The 18,186-nt window shown below is 38.0% G+C and overlaps 1 protein-coding gene across 1 annotated transcript in view; it reads right to left on the reverse strand.

Annotated features, from left to right (window-relative positions):
- LOC149197135 (uncharacterized) overlaps positions 1–18,186 on the reverse strand; it is a 249,099-nt gene that overhangs the window by 130,268 nt on the left and 100,645 nt on the right. Inside the window, exon 6 of the mRNA XM_089405742.1 lies at positions 9,782–9,820. Coding sequence (XP_089261868.1) covers positions 9,782–9,820 — 39 coding nt within the window. The remainder of the gene's footprint in view (positions 1–9,781; positions 9,821–18,186) is intronic.

Consider the following 18,186-nt stretch of genomic DNA (forward strand, 5'->3'; position numbering starts at 1 on the left):
TTAATATTAAATAATTAAATATTATTTAGGTTAAATAAGTCATTAATTGGGTGAACAGGCATGTCTAAAAGACATGTCCATTCATGAAAGCTCACCTACTAAGATATAAAATCAGGGCCTCATTGTAGATTCAAAGCATCTTATATCATCTTATACATTTTATATATAATAATAAATTATTATTATTAAATACCTTCTGTGTATTTTAACATTCAAGTTTACAAGCTATCAGTTTTCTTGCATCAGCATAGTTTTTATGTTACAGAGTGAACGCGTGTTGCGGGGTTGGGAAGCTCTGCATTCTGTAATTAAGGTCAGGGGAAAGCTTGATAGTGGCACCGCAATTCATGAGGAATTGAGTATTGTAGAGAAGGGCAGGGAGAAGCAGATGGTAGGGGGTTGGGGACGCAACCACGCCTGTGGGTTGCACAGAAACCATTGGGGTAGATGGAAACGTTACGGGATTGATGGCAAGGCGGCAAGGCCAGAAATCCTGAGTGGAAACCCAGCCAAGGGACCTAAGAGGCAAAGCCACTTATCTTTGGGCCAAGGGAGTAAGGAACTGGAACTATCGCAGACGTGCTGCTAGAATCAAGGAGGGCCTGCAGGCTCGGCTTGAGAAAGGATGGGATGACCTACACACAAATAATAGCAAGGGGGGAGGGAACAAAGCCGGGCCAAGGGGTAAGGGACAAGGACCTCACCTCTAGACAACGCGAGCTTCAGCCTACCCCTACACGTATGCATTGAGAAACGGTTGAGAGATGAAGCATGAACAGCCAAGGTGGTGCATTACAAAAATTCTGAGTTTTATTCTAACTTACTCTGGGTGTCATCAGTGTTCTGTTAAACAGGTCATGGCTCGTGCTATGAGAGGTCGTGCACGTGGTAGGAGAGGCCCGGATCCTCGAAAAGATAAGGGGTTGAGCACGTCAAAAACACGCAAGGGCCAGAAATCAGTAGAAAACCTCATCACCAAAGAAGCAGAGGCTTACCGTGAGGGGACGGATGCTAGCATTCGAAAATTGCTTTCAGAATGGGAAGAGGGGGTAAAACAAGGAAGTGAGACGGAGGAAGAGATGGATAATTGGAGGACTCTAGTTCCGGATTCAGGTAACACCCGTGGGAGAATCACACAGTTCAAGCAACAGATATCCGTGTGTATGGCGGTGACAGTATAGGGAATGCCAAACTATAAGGACATGGATAAAATTCTCTTCCAACTGCATAAACAGGATATTTGGCTGGACAGAATCGACCACCACATCCCTTGCATTCGGGAGCTGTATGGTATGCCAGGGGCATCAACCAATGATCCAGCTCCCATTGCATCCAATGATCCAGCTCCCGTTGCATCTGCCTCAGAGGATCAGAAGGATTAGACTCATCCCCATGCATAATTTTGTTTTATGCAGTTAGCTTTTAATTTTCATGTTGCAAATGTCAGTTTTTAACTTTTTACAGTTATGTATTGTATGGACATGAAATAGAGACGTATCTAGCCTGGCACACTAACCGGTGGCCAACAGACTTAGTTTCCCCTTGGGGCAAGTTGAGGCCACCTGGTTAATCGGTGTGGTGTAAACATGCTTATCATATAATAGAAAATGCCAAATGGAATGGATGTGCCAAGCTTAACAAACAAACAAAAAATATTGATGATTAAGTAAAAATTGAACAATTAAGATTGATTAAAGATAAGTTAAGTGATTTTCCATCATCTATACTTGATTACCAATTGAAGCAAGGTGATTTAATATTTTTGGAAAGTCGTGCTTGAAATGATAGATATGACTTTCTATTTTTAGAAAGTCATTGTATAATAGTCAGAAATGAGATCTTATTCAAGAAAATTCATCCATTAGCTGCTAATTTTCAACATTATCATTGGACTTGGTTTAATGCCTATTTATGGATGGTGTATACTCTCCTGGAGATTATGCTTGCAAATTATTGCCTATTTTTGGATGAGGATGACCTCTCTTGAAGAGGCCACCATCCACATGCCTTGATACTATCATCCATGGATCTGACTACTAAAATATCCTACTATTTGTTGACTAATCATGGAGTTAGTTAGACATATAATATATTTTATTTCTATGAAAGACTTCACTCATGCTATATGAAGAGGACTTTACTTCCATTTCATTTGTAATTGGCAAATTGGGACATAGGAGTTAGAGAAGTGATTAATTATCGACATTAGAAATTTAAGGTTATGGAGCTCCTTTATAATGCCATTCTTGAAGATTAATAGAAGATTGAGGTATTGATCAACTCCCTTGTATGGCATATTTATGCTCTTCAATTTTGTTGTTCATGTTCTTGTAGATTCTACTTGTCATTCTTTTATAAAGGCTTAGTAATGAAATTATCATCTAGGGACAAAGCAATAAGAGGCTCTCCCCTTCATTTTATTTGTTGTATTATTTCTGAACTTATTCTCCTTTCTTCTATAATTAAGTTGCAGATTTGGGAGCAAAGTTCAGTGTAACAAATAAAATATATAAATAATATAAATATAATGTAAATGATAATAATCATAATTAATTATTAGTTAAGTAGTAATTAGGTTGAAGAGGCATGCCTAATTGAGACATGACTCTTCATGAAGACACTTGCTTTGTATATAAGCAAGCCTCTCGTTCTCATTGTAAATCATTCATTCATATTCTTATTCATTTATTTAATATAATATTTATATCCTTATGGATATCATTATATTCCAAGTTTTCTGGAATAATTAATTTATAGAAGGAACTTTGTTCGCTTCATGTGGCATCAGAGCAGTTCGGTCCTTTAGGTTGCTTAACCGGTGCACAGAGCTCGTTCTCCTATCTAGGTCCTTGGCTATCCAAATTCGTCAACCTTGTTGCCATACAATTGAAGCATTTTGCTCAGAATTTGGGAGTTTCTCCTTTTCTCCGTTTTTCTAGGTCTTTGGCCATTAAAAAAAAAATAACCAAAAAAAATATAAGTAAATAAATTAAAAAAAAAAAGTAATGAAAAAACAAAATGGATACAAAATCTCATACCAAGTATATTTAAAACTTTTTACGTGGAGAAGCCGGTGGTTTTAAAAACAACCCATGGTAATTGCCCATGGTATTTTAAAAAGTTAAAAGAAAAACAAAAAACAAAAGGAATACGTTTTACTTTTTACGTGGAGAACATTTTAACGAAGGTTTTAAAAACAACCCATGGTAATAGCCCATGGTATTTTAAAAGTTAAATAAAAAACAAGGATACAAAAGCTCTTACGTGAAAGGTAAATATTACTTTTTACAGGAGGTTTTAGAAACAACCCATGGTATTTTAAAAGGAAAAGATATTTTGATAACAATGGAGAAAAATGGTGTGATCTAAATAATTTTAATCATTCAAATCTAAAGATTGTGACGGTACCAAGAATCACGTCTCATCCAAATTTTCTGAGAAAAGAAATATTACTATAATTATAAAAAGGGATACTATATAAGCCTTATATAGTTACATATAAAAGGAAAAGTGGGTCTCAAAAAAGTATATATAAATTTTATATAATTATAATTTTATAATAATATATAAAAAAATTTATTAAAAGAGTGAAAAAAAGAAGAGAATATTTGAAATATATATATATATATTAATATTAGATTTTTATAAGAGAGAAGTGGAATATATTTTATAGATTAAGAGAATATATAAAATAATAAATTAAAAAAAAGAGTGATTTAAAAAGGTATTTAATATTTAAAGAGTAAAATGGATACTAGTAATGAAAAGTTTCCTAAAACCTTTAGTAAAAGTGTTGATACATTATTTAAAATCGAAGTATCGCTCGCAAGAAGAGATATCATAATCACTATCAGTCCTGCTGAAAAATGTAATTATGTTAGTCCTAAATGTGCTAACCAATTGGTGATTCCTGAATCAAATATAGTTGAAAAGAATACTTTTGGCGAATATGACAAACAATATGACATAAGCAATCTACACCTAAGTATTGGAGATTACACTTTTACCTCACAATTCACCATGAAAACCGTATATTCTAAGGATGGCGACATTGTTTTGGGATCACCATGGATGGAAACTCTAGGTTCCTTTATTCTAAATACAAAAAAAAAAGTTTTTGACATTTTCTTACAAGAAGAAGAAAATAACGCTCCAAGATTTTACACTGGAACCAAACTCAGTAACGCCAGAAGATATCTCATATATTTCGAAAGTAATTTCTCAAGAAAGTAAAAAAGTATTACAAAATATGCAAAACGAAATTAATAAAATCACTGTTGACAAAAATGAAGAAGTTTCTCAACTTAAAAACCATAGTGAAAAATTGTTGACGCAAATTAAGAAACTTAAGAAGGATAAGAAGTCATTAGAAATCCAGGTACAACAACTTATCAAGAAGGAAGCATCAAATGTAGGAATTCAAGTTGATGACAAAACAACAAATATCGATTTAGCGAATGTCACAACTTAAGAAGAAGACAAGCAAGTTGAAGAAAACACGCGCTTGGATGTTGCAGTTCAAACAACGAACATCCCCAATGAATGTTTCATAACCAACTCAACAACATCTTCGCCAGAAGAAAATATAAAAATTGGCACATGCCCAGTAAGGAAAAATCAAACAAAAAAAGTTCCATTTCGGCATCCGAATCATGAGAACAGACGAATCAACCATGCTACATATTTGAACCAGTCAGAACCGAAACAACAAACTAATGTTCCAAAAAAGAGTAATGTAACCTCAACCCAGTGCTACGAGGACAAGTTGTTACAAAATTCCAGTGATCAGAATGCTATACAAAAAATTAATATCGGATGGTCTGATCCCTTCTCAGTGCGACAATTTTGTTTGTCACTAAGAAGATCATATCAGCGTGTATCGACGAGGATGACTATTCCGAGACAGAAAGACTTTCGAAGCCGGAAAAGAGATCAAGCCTTTTTTCATCGACAAGCTTTGAGGACAAAGCTCTTTGAGGAAGGAGGCAATGTAACAAATAAAATATATAAATAATATAAATATAATGTAAATGATAATAATCATAATTAATTATTAGTTAAGTAGTAATTCGGTTGAAGAGGCATGTCTAATTGAGACATGACTCTTCATGAAGAGACTGTTATGGATCTGATATAAAAATATACGATAATAGAAATAAACCCAGAAATAATATGAAATGATTCTTTATTGATCAAAACCCTTAAGGTAGGGTAACACCATACATCCACTCCTTAAGGAAGGAAAACACTCCACAAGCCATATGTATGTTCATACAATAATCCTTGACACCTCTCCATGTGGAGTCTCTAGCCTCTATATAGGCCTCATACATACAATACCATGGTTCCCTCATACCATCGAACTAATACCATGGGCCCATTACATTATTACTAACTACTTGTGGTCTCTTACATGATATGGGTTAACCACCTTATTTATTATTATGGCCCATCCCATTATTACATTATTACCTTGGATACCTCCCTTTGTACCCCATATTATCCCCCCTAGGTATATAACATTCCACCCCCCTAACATGTTTCATCCCCGAAACATGGGAAGAACACAAATAATAAGATCTACTCAAAAGAGTAGTCCACTGGTACCATGCACGTGCATCTAGCCATCCAAGAGAAAGGTGAACCCTCGATCTTGTTGGTGCCTCGCTCGCTTGAGATGGAAGTTGACCATGATAGCTCTTCTGTGTTGATGTGTAGTAGGTGGATCTTCGCTCCTCTCTATCTGTCCTGTGGGGGTTGTTGTCCTTGTGGCTAATTGGTTGCCATCTTGATGGTTGTCTTGCGGGGTGATGTGGATGATGATATGTTGAAGTTTTAACCCACGGTGTCTTTTTCTTTAATTCACCCCTTACTGGAGCCTAACTGTTATGTTGTGGTGCTTGTTGTGGTGTTGTATCTTCCAATATTACTTCAACCATTGAGCCTTCATCTGATGTATCAGCACCTGTAACCTTTTATGCTTCAGCCTCTGTTTGTGTTTGATTGTCGATCATCACTGGCTCATCATCTGATATGTCAATCCCTGGAACATCTTCTGCTTCAGCCTCCATGTACTCTACCTGTTTATTGATGGAAATATCTTGTAATGTAATTTTCTTCTTTTTATACCAGAGCTTCAGGAATTTCTTCTGCACATTAATATTGATAGTACCCACAGATTCCATCCAAGGATATCCCAAAACAACATCCATATTATCTGTCTCTGAAGTATAAAAATCACCATGCAACACATACTTATCCATAGAAATCTTCAAATCCTTATACACTTGAACATCCTCATCATCCACTTGTGTGTTTTCAATGTGTTTTGCCGGAACTTGCAATTTTTTTGCCAAATTAACATTGATAAAATTATGTTTGCAACTAGGATTTATAGAAACAATGATCTTCTCCTTTTGAATCAATCCATGAACCTGCAATAAAGAGATACCAGCAGAAAATAATCCTTTAGGTTTCTTGGTTTCCTTCTTTCCTGTAAAAGTAAAATCTTTGCTAAGCTGTGTGTCTGTCTGTGTGAGCTTATCCACGATTATATTTACGGTCAAAGTGGTCCATAGGATTTCTTTTGAATGTGTCCCAAGTTAAGGGCCTTCCATAGCAACGTTGATGCCCTAGCCACCATTGCCATTTTTCTTTGTCCAGTACATTTTTCCCACGCTCAGTTGAGTCTCATCATCATAGATATAATTCAATTTGAAATATTTCTCCATTTGTGCTAGCCATTTGGCTGGATGAGAGCCATCAAATTTATACAAGTCCCTCAAACTCTGATCTAGGCCCACCATCACAAAAAAACTTGGCGAAAATTTAAAATGTCAGTTTAGTCAATATTGCTCAGAATCCCTATTATGACCTATTTTTGGAAATGGAACAACCATTCTGCATCTACCCTGGTTTCCTTCTTTCCTGTAAAAGTAAAATCTTTGCTAAGCTGTGTGTCTGTCTGTGTGAGCTTATCCACGATTATATTTACGGTCAAAGTGGTCCATAGGATTTCTTTTGAATGTGTCCCAAGTTAAGGGCCTTCCATAGCAACGTTGATGCCCTAGCCACCATTGCCATTTTTCATTGTCCAGTACATTTTTCCCACGCTCAGTTGAGTCTCATCATCATAGATATAATTCAATTTGAAATATTTCTCCATTTGTGCTAGCCATTTGGCTGGATGAGAGCCATCAAATTTATACAAGTCCCTCAAACTCTGATCTAGGCCCGCCATCACAAAAAAACTTGGCGAAAATTTAAAATGTCACAGTTTAGTCAATATTGCTCAGAATCCCTATTATGACCTATTTTTGGAAATGGAACAACCATTCTGCATCTACCCATGTGATAGAAATCCTGATCCAGGCACTGGAATTTCAGATCTGCGCTGCAACTCTCCCGCCGTCATCAAAATTTCTGCAAAAAAGAGCTGATTTTAAATCAGCGATATCTCCCTCATCCGGACCCCAATTCAACTGATTTTTTTTTTGAAATTGGGTATTTTTTCACATAGAATCCAGATCTGCAATTAGATTTTGTAGATCTTACACCAGGACGTCTAGATCTGTGCCGCAAACTCGCTGCCCCGAAAAATTGTCTGCAACACCACTGATTTTTAGATCAACGATATCTCCTTCATCAGACTCCGATTTGACCGATTTTTTTTTGAAATCACGTATTTTTTCACATAGAATCCAGATCTACAATTAGATTTTGCAGATCTTGCACCAACACGTACAGATCTGATCTGCAAACTCGCCGCCCCCGAAATCCTGCAAAAAAAAAAAATCTCCACTTTTTTGCCCAAGAAAGTGCTCTGATACTACTTGTTATGGATCTGATATAAAAATATAAAATAATAGAAATAAACCCAGAAATAATATGAAATGATTCTTTATTGATCAAAACCCTTAAGGTAGGGTAACACCATACATTCACTCCTTAAGGAAGGAGAACACTCCACAAGCCATATGCCTGTTCATACAATAATCCTTAACACCTCTCCATGTGGAGTCTTTAGCCTCTATATAAGCCTCATACATACAATACCATGGGTCATTACCATAGTTCCCTCATACCATCGAACTAATACCATGGGCCCATTACATTATTACTAACTACTTGTGGTCCCTTACATGATATGGGTTAACCACCTTATTTATTACTATGGCCCATCCCATTATTACATTATTACCTTGCGTACCTCCCTTTGTACCCCATATTATTACCCCTAGGTATATAACAGAAACACTTGCTTTGTATATAAGCAAGCCTCTCGTTCTCATTGTAAATCATTCATTTATATTCTTATTCATTTCTTTAATATAATATTTATATCCTTATGGATATCGTTATATTCCAAGTTTTCTGGAATAATTAATTTATAGAAGGAACTTTGTTCGCTTCATTCAGCCATAAAACAGCACATTTATACTTTGAATGATGGATGAAAATCTTAGCCCACCAAGATTAGTTTTCTAAAACACATTTCCAGCAGATACTTGAGGTTCAATTGCATCAAACTAGGCACATTTTACCTTAAGTACACACCTTAAAGGTGAATTTAATCAAATAGTTGCTCCATCTATTCGTTGGTGGAAGACAAGCCTTTACCTGCTCCAAAGGAGTTGTTTGCAACACACTAGTTCTTTCATTTATCAAATGACATATCACTCCATTAGCCCATGGCTGATAGGCACTAGTTTCACTCCATCTCTTTTTATTCCTTATTCTTATACTTCATTTTCCTATCTTGTCATTAACCCATTTCCATTCCATTTCATATACTCCTGCAACCATACATTTTATTAATGCGTACTCTTCCTGAATCACCCAAGACTCCCACTCCATAGCCTTAGCAATCTTATTTAGGGAAACCCACCTGTCCTGCACAAGAGCCAAACAAAAAAGGAAGAGCTACAGACATGACACTAGGTAGCTTTTGCACATAACTAACACTAGTCACTTGGACAGAACCAGTCACTTAGGCTTGTAGTAATCATGTCAAATCCAGTAACATGGAAAACTCCCATGAAATGTGTCAAACAGGAAAAATCATCTGCAGCTAGGTGGCAGAATAGTTTACTAAGTACAATATTCTATCTCACAGCTTTAGTTTAACTTCCATATGTGGCAGAAGACAGACTGAAAGTGGGATGCATGGACAGACCATCACTGATGACACCAGATGGAAGGAAGACCAGCAGCAAATGGGAACTATCAGAGTCATCGTAGGCCAATCCAACTACTTTAGTAACAATGAGGAGAAGAGGCATGACCCTTTAGATTCGTTGTAATCATGTCAAAACTAGTAATATGGGAGATGCCCCATTACTGTCTAAAGATTTCCAGAAAAAAATGTGGCTATCATGCTACTTTGGGAAATCCCCCGTGACAGCATAGGATACAAAGTACTAATATTCTATCTTACGGCTATTTATATCTCATAATATGAAAGAAAACTTGAACAAGACCTGTCTTTATTCTGCTTTGCCTAAATTAATGCAAGACTGGTGTTAACAAAGGAAAATGATTCAGCACAAAGTCAAAGTCTTGCAATCTAACAGTGAAAACATTTGAAACTAATGGAACGCCAGCAAACATCCAATCAAAATTTAATTTGCATAATGGGATTTGAGGTTTCTTGATAAACTGCATCAAGAAAATAAAAAGTGATGCAGTTGATCCGGAAGCCTCAAACCAACTACCCAAAGCTGCAAGAAACTGAAGCAGACACATGCATAATTATCAAAAACAGTGAATGCCCAATATCTACCTCTTTGATGATCCCGCATTTCGAGAATGCCTCTACAATCTGTCAGATTTAACATGCAAATATAAGTATTCTCACAATTATAAAGACAAACAAATGAAAGCATTTCCAAATATTCCATGAGATACACAATTCCAGGCTTATGGCTATTGTTTAGCACTGCATTACAATAATATGAAAAATGAGTAAAATCAACTATTGGGAATTAACCATAGAAAACAGGAAAGAAAATAGACTCTACACAATGTCTGCACCTGACTACATGCACACAAATATACACATATGATTCAGGCAGTAGTATAGTCTTCCAAAAAAAAACATATCCATAAGTCGTTCCAATTAACTTTGGGTCAGTGAATGTTACCGTTCTCTTCAAAATAAAATGAAATAAAAGAACCTATCTGAGATCAAACATTAGCAATATGATATTTCATTCAACTATAATGACAAAAAACCCCAGGTGTTGTGTTCATTATTTATGCTATCTCTAACCATGTAAAAAAACCTTTTATGGATACAATCTATCTATACTAATAGCACAAAAAAAATTGCAGCAACTTCAATCACATAGTAGTAAAATAGTCTTCATAGTATATACCAAGTCACTACCATAAGTAGTTAGCACATGTATTCTTGAATAATCATATGATCAGGTCAACATTGGTGAAAGCAGGTCAAATTTCAAATCTCACCAAGCAACATACTAGTGCTTGTGTGAATGCTTGTGGATGTCCACCAGCACAGGCAACAGAAGCTGGGGTCAATTGGGAATCCTCAGCAACCTCGGTGGAATAGAAAACCCCCATATAATGCTAAATCTGGTGCATGTTAGCCTCATCTTGATAAAAAAAAGCTAGTTCAAAAAAGTCATACCATCTGTCTGTATGAATCTAATGGGAATGATAATTCCGTTGACTCTGGCACTCATTTCTATTTTGATCCAACAGTTTGGATTAAAAAAGATTTTGTGGCCAGTTCATTAATATTTAAATGGTCACAAAGGAATGGCACTGTGGTAATTTGAAGCAAACAAAGTTCTTTCTACAGATTAATTACTCCAAAAGACTTGGAATATAAAGATATCTATGAAGATACAAATATTATATATTAAATGTGTGAATAAGAACGATAGTGAATTACAATGAGAACGAGAGGCTTACTTATATATCAAGCAAGTGTCTCTTCATGAAGAGTCATGTCTCATTTAGACATGCCTCTTCAACCTAATTACTAATTAACTAATAATTATTTATGCTTATTATCATTTACATTATTTTACATTATTTATATATATTTTATTCGTTATATAATTTTAAAACCATGAAAAACAGAATTGCTATGTAACATACATAATAATAGTGAAAAGACACATCCTGATGAAGTGACATGTCTCAACTAAAGGACATGACTCTTAATGAAAGGCACAACTGCCTATATATTTATAGGGGGCTGTTATTTGTAATATGATCATATCATTTCTCATACATTTCTATTCAATATATATGATTGTTTCATTTTATTCTACATGGATTTCTTTATTTCCCAGGTATTTCAAATATTTAATTGGTGAACAATATTAGTTATCACATTTGGTATCAAAACCTCATTTATGATCCTGGCCATTGGCCATGTTGCACTCAATTTGTCAAAGTTCCAAGGAAGGGGAAGTACAAATTTTTTCAACAAAATCAGATGAGCTATCAATAAGCTTGTGTGTCATTGTAAACCCATTCTGTAAGTTATGTAATGAAAATGATGCTAGTAAGACCTTGAATATATGTAACTACTTAGGTAAGCTTATTATTTTGGCAGAAAGTTTCATCCTAGGAGTTTTTTCATCTCACTGACACATTTGTGCTTCTAAACACGGATGGTCGGTAGAGTTTTTCATTCCAACCTCACCCCAAAGCTAGGGTGGAATTCTTCGTCAAAGTCTTAGGTGAGTCCTAGTGTTCTAGTAGAGTCTTATGTAAAAGTGATTTAGGAATAATTTAAGCTACTTGGCTAAATTATTTTATTACAAATCACTTGGTCTACTAGATCATGTTGTCTCGCAGAATTGGGTATGTGTCGTGAAGGTCTAAACCAAATGTGTATTCCTCCTTTGAGGGTAGTAAATGTAAACATATTATGTAAATGGAAAAATATTAAATTCCCTCGTGTCAATTAATTAATTTTTCTAGCAAAATAAAACTAAATCCTAAGCCAGAAAATTAATTAATTAGAGTCAAATTAAATTGTTTTAGGAAAATTAATTCTCCAAGTGGAAAAATTTGTGGGTCTTAAAAGAATAAATTTTTGAAGGTCTTCCACCAAGGGAATAAATTTCAAAAAAAAATTGAACCCTTGGATCTTAGTGGTTAAGTCAAAGTCAATTTTTTGAGGAAAATAGCTCAAAATAATTAATTTTGAGCTAATAAAACTGGAATTAAATGAAAATTTCGAAAATTCCTCAGAAATAAAAATTCAGTGGCTATGATTAAAAGATGATCAAGTATTTTTCGACAGCTAAGATTATTTTGACAAGGATCAAAGAAACTAGTCGCTATTTTTCCACTTGGAGGATTTATCTATAAATTAAAGTCATTTGAGTCTCTAGCCATTTGATCTCTAGCTAGAAAATTGTTGTTGAAGCTTTCATGTAAACTATTGTCCAGCTGAGAACTATTTTTTCTATCATAATAAAAACTTTGGGGTTATTTTTCCACTTGGAGAATTTATCTATAAATTAGAGTCATTTGATTCTCTAGCCATCTGATCTCTAGCTAGAAAATTGTTGTTGAAGCTTTCATGTAAACTATTTTCTCTATCATAATAAAAAATTTGTGATGCAATTCAAGGTGTTCCATGTCCATTGCTTTGTGGTATGTACTGACTACAGGTTTTCCTACGTTGTTTTGAATAATAGTAAGATATGTTTTTCATTAGATGGAGACAAAATCATACTATTGATAGTTTTGGGCTAATCTTAGGTGATTGGATTCAACATATGAATAACAGATTGTCTTGAGATACAAACATAGTGTTTGCAAGAACTTCAGTCTTTGGTCTCCAAGTTCACAAACTTGGGTAGGAACCAATGTTGCTTGGATCCCGAATATTTATGTGGTGGATTAAATCTTCGCTAGGCTATAGTGTGCATTCGGGTTTCTAAAGTGTTTTTAGCCATTTATCAAAGAAAATAGCCATTAAAAATTTTATTTCTAGTAAATTTCATTTTCAAAACCCTTGTATACTTATTAAATTTGTACACAATTTTGTAAATTATTTTGCTAATTTGGGTTGGGGTTTTAAAATTTTGTATATATCTGAGGTTTTTGCTTGTTTATAATTTTACTTTTGTGCGGGAATGTTGATTTGGGGTAGCATCGCTGTGCTCTAGCCATGAAAATTGGTGGAGAGGCTAAAGCACATGAGATCTCCAAGACCCAGAAATGGTTTGGGCAGATTCTAACCAGTTTGGGATATATTAAAATAATTAATATTTTTAATGCAGTTCCTAAGTCTAAACTTAGGAAAAATAAAATATTAATTGGTATTAATATAACATTGGGTTAGAATGCTCCAAAAGTCATGGATCAAGCCAAATCTAATCTTAGCCGTTGATTAGAGATTTAATCTCATCCATTGATGGACCAACAAGAAAAGTATAAGAGGAGGCTTGAGGGTCAGTTGAAGAACACACCAAAGTGATCAGTCATTCTATTCTCTAGAGTGGGGTTTGCTAAGAGAGATAGAATCAGTGACCAATAGCGAGGGGCAGTGACTACATCGCAGAGAGGCAGAGTTGGTACCAGAGATACAGCACAGATCCCGAAGAGGTTGACGCAGAGGCAACAGGGTGCTACGCAGAGGCAGCCAGGAGTTGCGCAGAGCCAGGAGAGGCTAGCGTGTGAGATACATACAGTCTAGGGGCTGACGTAGAAGCTCCAGAAGCTGACACATGGCCAAGAAGCAGCGCTAAAAGGATTTCATGGGACAAACTGGGTGTTGGTTAGCCGGGAAGGGTGACGCAGTCCCTATCAGACTGACACAGAGCAGTGGAAGCTGCAATTGTTCCTATGGGATTGTTCATCCGGTAATTGATCGGCCGGAATATCTGTCTCCAGGGAAAGGTGTTACTGCCGAGGGCATTCTTTGTTGGGTGATCCATTTCTAGCGCCCTAGTTGTATTATGAAAACTGCATAATAATAAAACCCTCTAAATAGTTGCACTAGTTTTCCCGCATTGGGTTTTTCTGGGGACATTGGTCCAAAAATAACGGTGTCACTTGCGTGTTTGTTTTCCTTCAGTTCATGATCTGTATATGTTGATATTGTACTTGTGTTTATTTTCAGTTTTTACATGTTAAATAACTTGTTAAGTAATTAATCAGGTAGGAAGAAATAAACCAGATAGTACAAGAAGAATTTCTAACGGGTTAAACATAGAAATTCCAACATGTTATCAGAGCATGGTTGCAGAACACAGGATCACTGAAGGCATCAGTGAGCAGAGCAATAGCAGCAAATTCAATTGTCCCTAGTGACAGAGTTGATCCGTGCGGAAGGCGACAAAGGAAGGAGTAACACAGAGAGATTGTGTCATCATTCTGGGCCAGAAAAAGGCAGCGCAGAGGCTAAGGGAGACAGAATCAAGCTCACGCAGAGCCACGCAAAAGCCAGGAGGGTTGACACAGTTGGCTAGGGGAGTTGATTTGTTGGTGTCGGGATTGTGCAGAGCCAAGTGGCTCAATCCTTCAGTTGCTAGGCTATAGGAGGTTGCGGGTAATTTGCGCAGCGAAGCTAGTGGGGTACTGTGGTCAAAACAGTACCTAATAGGGCAAGACCAAGGAGGAGGGATTTCCAGAAGGAAAATCGAGACTCAGAGGGAGTCAAACCGAGAACTTCTAGACGGGAAGTTGAGAGACTTAGCAGGAGTCGAACAAAGGACTTCCAGGAGGGAAGTAGAGAGACTCGGAGGAGTCGAAAGAAGAGCAGCATAATGGTCGTGAATGGACTGAGAGATCAGGATAGGTTGGACGGAGCATCCAACTTCGTGGTTTGGAAGGCCAAGATCTTGTCCATTCTAGACGGACAACGCATCAAGGACTTTGCCTTGAAAACAATAGTGATCCCAGATGACCCAGCTGAAAACGAGAAGTACGAGGAGGCAATGGCCAAGGCGAAGTGCATCATCCTTGATGGGGTCAAGGATCATGTTGTGTCGCATATTACCAAGAAGGACATGCCAAATGAGATGTGGGATGCCCTGAAGAAATTGTACCAGCATACTTCCGTGTAGAGGAAGATGTTACTTGAAAATCAGTTGCGGCCATACCAGATGCAGAAGGGAGAGCAGATAGATGTCTTCCTCGGTCAATTGAAGGAGATCCGTGACCAGCTAACTTCCATAAGGGCCACGACGGATCAAGAATTGATGGTAAGGACCGCATTTAACGCAGTCTTAGAGGATTAGGAGGTATTTGTCCAGAGCATATTGGGCAGGTCGAGCCTTCTACATTGGGAGGAACTGTGGGCGGCTCTTCATCAAGAAGAGATCAGACGGGTGACAAAGGCGGGGAATAGCGGCAAAGGGGTCAAAATCAAGGAGGAGGAAGAAGAGGATGTGGCTCTAACATCTGCGGGAAAGCAAGAGAAGAGAAAGAGGAAGGATCTCTCCAAGGTCATGTGCTTCCATTGTGGGGAACTAGGTCATTTTGCGAACCAGTGTCCTAGGAAGAAGAGGATGCGGCTCTAACATCTATGGGAAAGCAGGAGAAGAGAAAGAGAGAGGACCTCTCCAAGGTCATGTGCTTCCATTGTGGGGAACTGGATCATTTTGCGAACCAGTGTCCTAGGAAGAAGAGTAAGGGAGAGGCTTTTGAGACCAAGGCAGCGCCAGCGAGGGTGGAGAAAGAAGTCGAGGAGGATGACAATTATGTCATGAGTGCTCATGTGCCACTTGAGAAGAAGTGGGGAGACATCGAGCTGTAGTTTGGCGGACTATAGGCGATGAGGGGCAGGGTCCTTAAGGTACCCAACGTCTTGGATTATACCTTGCTACGAGAGCCCCGAAGAGGAGCAGCAGGACTAACAGATGTCAATAAAGACGGATATGAATGGCGCGGCAGATAATGCTACAGTGCAAGAGTCCCGAGACAACGCGAGGCTAGCAAGCTGCAATAGTGCGAGAGGCACAGAAGTGCTACACCAGTGCAGCATGGCATAAAGAGGTGTGCAATGGTGCAAGATGTGGGGAGTTGTTGCAGCAGCGCAGAGGTCAGTAGAGGGAGCACTTGTTAGCGGCAGAGGGAGCTTCAACATCGGGAGAGTTTCTAGCCTGACAGGGATGTCAGAAGTTGGGTGGATCAGTGACTTACTTCTTAGTAACTGAGTTGCAGTGCAGCAGTTAGCAGTGGCAGTGCTATGGGCAGCACGATGCAGCATGATGAGAGGGGATGCAGTGTTGGGAGGATGGACCAGCAGCAGCGCTGATGCAAAGGGTTGTCGTACGAATGCAACAGTAACAGTGGCAGTGGCAAGGCCATCGGCAGCAGTACAGAGGATGTTGGGCAAGGAGGCCTAGCATCAGCATAGACACTGGTGCTGGATAATCAGGGTGATACTCAGTGTGGAGTATTACTAGAGCACAGTCCTCGCTAAGAGGGAGTGTTGATTTGGGGTAGCATCGTATGCGCTCTAGCCATGAAAATTGGTGGAGAGGCTAAAGCACATGAGATTTCTGAGACCCATAAATGGTTTGGGCAAAGTCTAACCGGTTTGGGAGATATTAAAATAATTAATATTTTTTATGGAGTTCCTAAGTCTAAACTTAGGAAATATAAAATATTAATGGGTATTAATATAAAATTGGGATAGAATGTTCCAAAAGTCATGGATCAAGCCAAAGCTAATCTTAGCCGTTGATTAGAGATTTAATATGGGTCGTTGATGGACCAACGAGAAAAGTATAAGAGGAGGCTTGAGGGTCAGTTGGAGAACACACCAAAGTGATCAGTCATTCTATTCTCTAGAGCAGGGTTTGCTTAGAGAGATAGAATCAGTGATCAATAGCGAGGGGCAGTGAATACATAGCAAAGAGGCAGAGTTGGTACCAGAGAGATAGCGCAGAGCCTAGAGAGGTTGACACAGAGGTAGTTGGGTGCTACGCAGAGGCAGCCAGGAGCTGCACAAAGCTAGGAGAGGTCGGCGTGTGAGACACAGAGGTTCTTGGGGCTGAGGCAGAAGCTCCAAAAGCTGACGCAAAGGCTAGCAAAGCTTACGTAAGGCCAAGAGGCAGTGCTGGAAGGATTTTGTGGGACGGACTGGGTGCTAGTTAGCTAGGAAGGGTGACGCAGTCCCTATCAGAGTGGCGCAGAGCAGTGAAAGCTGCAATTGTTGTTGTGGGATCGTTCATCCGGTGATTGATCATCCAGAATATCTGTCTCCGAGGTGAGGTACTACTGCCAAGGGCATTCTCTGTTAGGTGAGCCATTTCTGGCACCTTAGTTGTATCATGAAAACTGCATAATAATAAAAGTTAAAACCCTCTGAATAGCTGCATTGGTTTTCCCTCATTGGATTTTCACGGTGACATTGATCCAAAAATAACGGTATCACCTATGTGCTTGTTTTCCGTCAATTGATGATCTATAGATGTTGATATTGTACTTGTGTTTATTTTCAGTATTTACATGGTAAATAACTTGTTAAGTAATTAAACAAGTAGGAAGAAATAAACCAGATAGTACAGGAAGAATTTCTAATGGTTTAAACTTAGAAATTCCAACAAGGAAAAGACTTCAACCAAATCTGAAGAAGAAATTCAAGGGTTTCAAAGCTCCTAGAGGTGGATCTAGGCCTAGGAAGGCAGGGCCCACCGCTATCTTCCCCTTCAGATTCAAAGTTCAAGCTAAAAGGAGAAACTGCTAGCCATGTTGTGAGATTTTATGGTGAAGATCTAGCATAACCAGAGATCTGAAGGAAAGAGGGTTTCATAATATTTTTGGGCATCATAGCCCTTGCCATAAAGCCTCCAAAATTGTGTCGTTAGCCTTTCTAGGTTGCTTTACCCCACCGCAGGCCTTTCCTTGGTCTCTTTTCCTTCTGTTTTCCCTCCTCCAAAATTCTCGTGACCTCCTCTCCTTTCTGCTCTAGGCCGCAGGCCTGTCCTCATCTTTTCCTCCCATCCGCTATCTCCTTTCCTCCCTTTTCACCTCCATAACCCCTATCGTCAGCCTTTTCTCCGTTCCTTCCCTCGTCATCCCCTCACGGTAGGCCTTACCCTCCTCTCCTAACCCTCTCCTAGCCTTTGTTATGAATAAAATATATAGGAAATAATGTAAATGATAATAGATATAAATAATAATAAATTAATTTGTAATTAGGTTGAAGAGGCATGTCTGAATGAAACATGACGCTCCATG

The sequence above is a fragment of the Pinus tabuliformis genome, chromosome 2_2, assembly GCF_031772625.1.
Source record: "Pinus tabuliformis cultivar Carrire ecotype Pingquan chromosome 2_2, CPIR1, whole genome shotgun sequence".
Taxonomy (NCBI): Eukaryota; Viridiplantae; Streptophyta; class Pinopsida; order Pinales; family Pinaceae; genus Pinus; species Pinus tabuliformis.